The sequence below is a fragment of the Sceloporus occidentalis genome, unplaced genomic scaffold (assembly GCF_023333645.1).
Source record: "Sceloporus occidentalis isolate IW3139 unplaced genomic scaffold, rSceOcc1.0.p SCAF_1, whole genome shotgun sequence".
Lineage (NCBI taxonomy): Eukaryota > Metazoa > Chordata > Lepidosauria > Squamata > Phrynosomatidae > Sceloporus > Sceloporus occidentalis.
Genome location: NW_028316981.1, coordinates 170,743,762 through 170,749,761, shown reverse-complemented (window position 1 = coordinate 170,749,761; position 6,000 = coordinate 170,743,762). Strand labels below are relative to the sequence as shown.

The window sequence follows — 6,000 nt, the reverse complement described above, 5'->3', positions numbered from 1 at the left end:
CTTAGTACTTGAATTGGAGACTGGCAATGAATACCAAGTGCTGTAGGCTAGATTTCAGAAGAAGCAACTGGCAAAGCACCTCTGAGTACTCCTTGCCTAAGAAATCCCAATGAAATCCATGGGGCCACCATAAATCGATAGGAGATTGGAGGGCACAAATACACAGGTATAATAAGGAACCCATGACAACTTTGTTCCCTTGCATGAGGAGCTTTATTCTTGTGCAGTAGCCCTCTGTCTCTCCTGGGCCAAAGGCAGTGTAACATACAGTGGGCCCTTGTTATCCACAGGGGGTTGGTTCCAGGACTTCTCATGGATATTAAAATCCTTGGATGGTTGGATCCAGCTATGTCCCATTAAAAACCATGACATAGTAAAATGGTGAGAGCCAGTGTGGTGTAGTGGTTTGAATGTTGGACTACAACTCTGTAGACCAGGGTTCAGATCCTGGCTTGGCCATGAAAACCCAGTGAGTGACCTTGGGCAGGTCACAGTCTCTCAGCCTCAGAGGAAGAAGCTTGCCAAGAAACCCCATGATAGGTTTGCCTTTGGGTTGCCTTAAGTTGGAAATATTTGGAGGCACACAAAAACAACAAAGTCAGATGGTGCCTCTTGTATACAAGGTGATCAGATGCCCTCCTTTTCCAGGACATGTCCTACATTTCAACCTTTCTGTCGGGAGTAGGGTTGCCATATCCTGGTTTTACCTGGGACAATCCTGGGTTTCGGGGCCCTTGGATTGTCCCATCCTGGTTTTGGCAAGCTGTCCCGGGCCCAAGGGGCCCCGGCGCTCGCGCGCCTCCGCCGCGCTTCCCACAGGCCCACAGCTCCTCCTCCTCTAGCCTTGGCCACAGGAGGAGCTGCAGGCTGCCTGCAGCATCTCCAACTGCCCACAAGGGGCCCAGAGGAGGAGGAGCCCAGGTAGGCCTGTGCAGGGCTGTCTGTGGTGGTGCGTCAGGGAGATTGGGACCGCCATCGCCATTTGTCGCACGTTCTCTGCGACAGCGGTAGCGGGAGAAAGAGAGAGGCCTTTGGTGGGGGGGGTGCTTCCCTCTCCTTTTTGGCTCCACTGAGGCTTCCTTCCCTTCTTCAGCTCCACTGCCAGCGATGGAGCCCAAGAGGAGAAAGAAGCCTCCCAGGGCTGAGGCTTCCTTCCCTTCTTCGACCTTGCTGCCAACGACGGGTTTTTTCTTGTCCTCCATTTACAAAATATGTCCTACATTGGGGGCGGGGGGCAAATTTTGCCCTACATTTGTCCTACATTTTTTTTACATTTGTCCCAGTTTGGAGGTAGACAGTTATGGCAACCCTAGTCGGGAGGAATTCCAAAAGCCCCTCCATTCTGAGTATGACTAAGAAGCATGTGTTTACAATTATACGAGTATTTTTAGCTTTTCTTTTGTCATGTCCTCCATCTTTCTTGAATGTCCAACATTTTGTGGTGTTCTGTAAGCCTTTGCTGTGAGGCCATCTGGTCACCATACTTGTATAAAAAGGCAAAATGAACCCCTTCACAATTTCTGCGTTAGGGGCACAGGACCCTGGTAAAAATTTAAAAACTGCAAATCAAAAAAACCTGAGAAAATACCTCCCTAGGAATCTCTAGGTCCTCTAGGGCAATTTTGTGGTCAGGATCTACCAGCCATTGACCATGAAATAGCACTGGAGGACCTACAAATGCTTAGAGAAGTGCTCTCTTGGTCCTCCAGCATAACCTTTGAGAGGTTGACAAGAGAGGCATGCTGGAGGACCTAGAGAGTCCTAGGGAGAATATATTAATCAAATCCAGGAATAATCAAAGCCACAGAAGTCAAAGCCAGAAATGTGGAGGGCCAATTGTGTGTGTGTGTGTGAGAGAGAGAGAGAGAGAGAGTGTACACACACACATATGCATGGATCAGAGAGCTGGACAGTTAAGAAAGCAGATAGGAACAAAACCAATTCATTTGAGCTGTGGTGCTGGAGAAGAATGCTTAGGATACCGTGGACACTCCAAAAAACCAAATAAATTTCCCTGGAAACCAAGATGACTAAACTGAGGCTGTCATACTTTGGCCACATCAAGAGAAGACACGACTCATTGGAGAAAACAATAATCCTAGCAAAGGTGGAGTGAAACAGGAAGGTTGCCTGCTAGATGAATGGACTCTATTAGGCAGGTCACTGGTACAAATTTGCAGGAAGTGAGCAGAGCAGTGGAGGACAGGGGTCTTGGGAGTTTATCACACGGGAGGAATTTCTCTTAATTTCAAATGAAAAGAAAGTGGGGCCAGAACGCATTCACGTGAATTCACTAGTTCAGCAAATTTACTTGAATGTGAATTGCATTCGAACTGACTTCCCATTGCCCGAAAAAGCTTGCCATTGCCTGAAATTGCGTGTGGTAGTCTATCATGCAATAACGTGAAACCCCATGATTGCGTTGGGATTGCCATTGGATTATACTTCCAACTTCCCTTGTCTGATGAACTCCTTGGAGATGTCTTACCTACAGGGTTGCCATGGGCTGAGATCGACTCAGGGTGGTTAACAACAACAAGTGTGTGTGTAAAATATATATATCCATGGATCCAACTGTCCTGGGCATGAAATATATATATATATATATATATATGTGTGTGTGTGTGTGTGTGTGTGTGTGTGTATAAAAATATTTTCTGTGGGTGTGTGTAATATTATGTATATTTTGTATGTGTACAATGTGTGTTTGTATATAACCTTATGCATGTATGTGAGTGTGTACAATATTAAGTCTGTGTGTGTGTATATATATATATATATATGTAAAACATTGTGTGTGTGTGTCTGTACAATATTATGTGTGTGTATGTATATATATAAAACATTATGTACTTGTGTGTGTCCAGTATTATGTGTGTGTATATATAACATTATGTGTGCATGTATAATATTGTGTGTATGTGTACACACACACACACACACACACACACACACTTCAAGCCCTGGCTGGTTGGATGCATCTCAAAAGAGGAAGGCTTGCCAGCGGAGGGAGGCCCGCAGTTCCACCTTAAGGCCCCGGCGCCGCTCCACCTTAAAAGTGGTACCCAGGCCTCCCTCCCTCCCTCCCTTTGTGCTGCTGAGGCTGAGGCTGAGGCTGCAGCAGGAGGATCCAGGATCCAGGAGCAGAGCATCCTTGGACCCTTCCCCATCACCAGCCCAGCCGAGAGAGCCCTGCCGCTCTGCCGCTGTGGGGTGACCACCAAGCAGCCCCCCAGGAGCCCTGCCGGGATCGCCTTCCTCCTCCATCCTCCATCCTTCCTAGAGCCCCCCAAAGGCCACCACCATCCCCAGCCATGACCACGGAAGCCAACGAGTGCAGCATCAAGGTCCTCTGTCGGTTCCGGCCCTTGAACCAGTCGGAGATCATCCGAGGAGATAAGTTCATCCCGGTTTTCCAAGGCGATGACACCGTCATCATTGGGGTGAGCAGGGGGCAAGGGCTGGGGGTCCCCCCACTGGGCCTGGGGGGGCTCTGGGGGGGTGGAGGATTGCCCTGGGATTGCTCCAGATCTCATGGTGACATCCCTCCTGGACAGAAATGGAGGACATGTCCTGGAAAAGGAGGACCCCTGGTCACCCTGCACCCACTCAGTCCTCCCCTCTTTCTTTTTTCCTCCCAGGAGCAAGAGGATTGTTTCTTAAGGCCCCCCTCCCCCATCCTTTAAAAATAGTCCTTCTCTCAGGAATAAAACCCTCCCATAAAAACAAGAAAGCCTCCCCCCCCCCCCCCCCCAAGATGCTTGTGGTTTCTTGCATTTTGGTTTGGTTTCCTCCTCCTTCCTGGGCTTTGTAGGCATTGGGCAACTTGGGTGTGGCTAGCAGAGCCATGGGTTTGGCTACTGGAAGGAAAAGCAGGAAAGCTGGCAGGGAAACCACAACAACTACTTTCCTCCCTCCACCCCCCCCCAAACACTTTGCAACCCCCCTATATATTTATCTCATCCCTTTCCAAACCTGAAGAACCCATCTTTCTATCCAAATTTTGGCCTTGCCTTCTGAGGTCACCACTCCCAAAATGGCCAGACCTGAAAGGCTGCGATAGCAAGGCCACTTGCCTACCACCTATAGTTGTGGGTTCTCTTTTTCTTCTTCCATTCCCCCACTACTCAGTGAAGTACTCCAGGTTGGCTCGAATCTGTACAGTATAAAGAGCAGGGTTAAAAATGGTGTAGGTGGCTGGGGAGGTTGTTTACTCCGAGACGGCAACGCCCCTGACGCTTGTCCCTACGGTCCCTGCCTTGGCCACTTGGCCCCATTCTGGGCTTTCAACCTGCTGGTTGGTTGTTCGTATCTTGCTGTTGTCAAATACACAATCTGGGAGGGCAGAGGGATGGTGGGTAACCATATTTTTTTTTTAGGGAGTGAGCATGATGATGCTCTCAGTGCCAACTGAATGGTACTATGCCCAACAATGGTGCTCACGCCTCCCGGTGTCAATGTCACAGGTGCTATTGTTTTAGTGCAGGAGCATGTGGCTGAGAGGTTACTGCTTTGTACGGTGGCCAACAGATGTAGGGTACCCTCTCGCAATGGCATCTCTCCTATAGGAAGATCCACTGACCACCACTTGTGCAGCACTGACCATCACTTGTCAGTGCAACCCACTGAATCTTGAGGGAGGGGGCACACAGGACCTGCCCAAGGTGACCCAGCTGTTTATGGCCTATGCAGGAATTAGAATCCAGGCCCTCTGACCCATCTGCCTCCGCTGCCCCTTAGTTGGTGGCACATCTCTCTGTGGTTTCTGAGTGTCTTGGTGTGCTTTTGCTGCAGAGGAGGGCATCAATATGCCTGCTAATGGGCCCTGGCTCTTCTCTCGCCCATGGGCCAGGCACATTGTATCCTGTTGTGTCCAATTTATTTTTTCCACTTCGGTAGTGAGGTGCTCTCTCTCCTCCAGGTTTGGGGAGGGGAAGAAAAAGATAGTGTTGAAACAAACCCACACAGATGCTTCTCGATTTGCTATTTCTGTGCCGCAGAACCATTCCTAGTTGGTGGCGTGAGCAGAGATGTTCCTCAGAGATCCCCAAATATACAGGCTTGCGCTCCCAGTTTTACGGTGTTTATTTGGTTTTGTCTTCTGATTCCTCGGATAGCAGATTCTGCCTGGCCGCTTAAAGCCTTTTCAGATCCACGTTTGTTTGATTTCAAGTCCACATCAACCTCATAGCATTTAAATGCTACGTGCCTACTTTAAGTTGGATTTGTGACCGCAAATCCGAAGTGGGTGGCGGTCACTGTTTTTGTCTTGTCTGTTTCTTTCCCTGGGAGAGGTAGCAATCCAGTTCTTATTCCTCTGGAGTGCAACGGCAGTGAGGCCAGGCACATCTCTGCAGAGAGGCCAAGCAGCAGATGCTCCTGCCTTGCCTGGCTCCTGCTTTGTCATCCCTCAGAGCAGTGACAGGGGACAGTCGGTGCTCCTTCCTAGGAACCACTCTCCTCCATTGTGTTTAGCTCCCCAGTGCATCACAGGAGACACTGCCATGAGGACAATTGGTTTTGCAGCTTCAGAATCCCTAACCTTCGGCCTTGCCTTGCCCCCTCTCCTGCCTCTAGATTATGCACATATATAATTTTTGTTGTGGAGGAAAGCAGATGAAAGTACAGTTTTGCAGGGCTTCCTCTTTGAGTTTTCTCATACAACCCACCCACCCACCACCACCACCACCATCATCATCATCATCATCATCAGGTTCTTAATCTGATGTGGTTCTTGGGAAAGGATGGGCCAGAAGAACTCTGAAAATCACACCACATTGCTCATGCAGAATGATTTGTATTTATTGATTTCTTGGGCTTAATGGATTTATGAGTCCTGTGCTGCGTATCTCTGGGTTAGAGGGGTTGCTTTTGGGGGTGGGGTAGCTAGTAATTGCATTGGCTTAAATTGACTCTTTTGCTCTTCCTTGGTGAAAAGAGACGGCTGGGGAACTGGAAAGCTTGCTGATTATTTTGTGACATTTAATCTGTCTCTCATAA

At 48.9% G+C, this 6,000-nt stretch overlaps 1 protein-coding gene across 2 annotated transcripts in view; it reads left to right on the top strand.

The window, feature by feature from the left end:
• Positions 1 to 3,087: 3,087 nt before the first annotated feature.
• The window catches only part of LOC149322725 (kinesin heavy chain), a 73,017-nt gene continuing 70,104 nt past the window's right edge, over positions 3,088 to 6,000 (top strand). For both annotated transcript variants that reach the window (XM_089482200.1, XM_089482193.1), the window contains exon 1: positions 3,088 to 3,443. In XM_089482200.1, the coding sequence (XP_089338326.1) occupies positions 3,315 to 3,443 (129 nt within the window). In that variant the 5' untranslated portion in view covers positions 3,088 to 3,314. The remainder of the gene's footprint in view (positions 3,444 to 6,000) is intronic.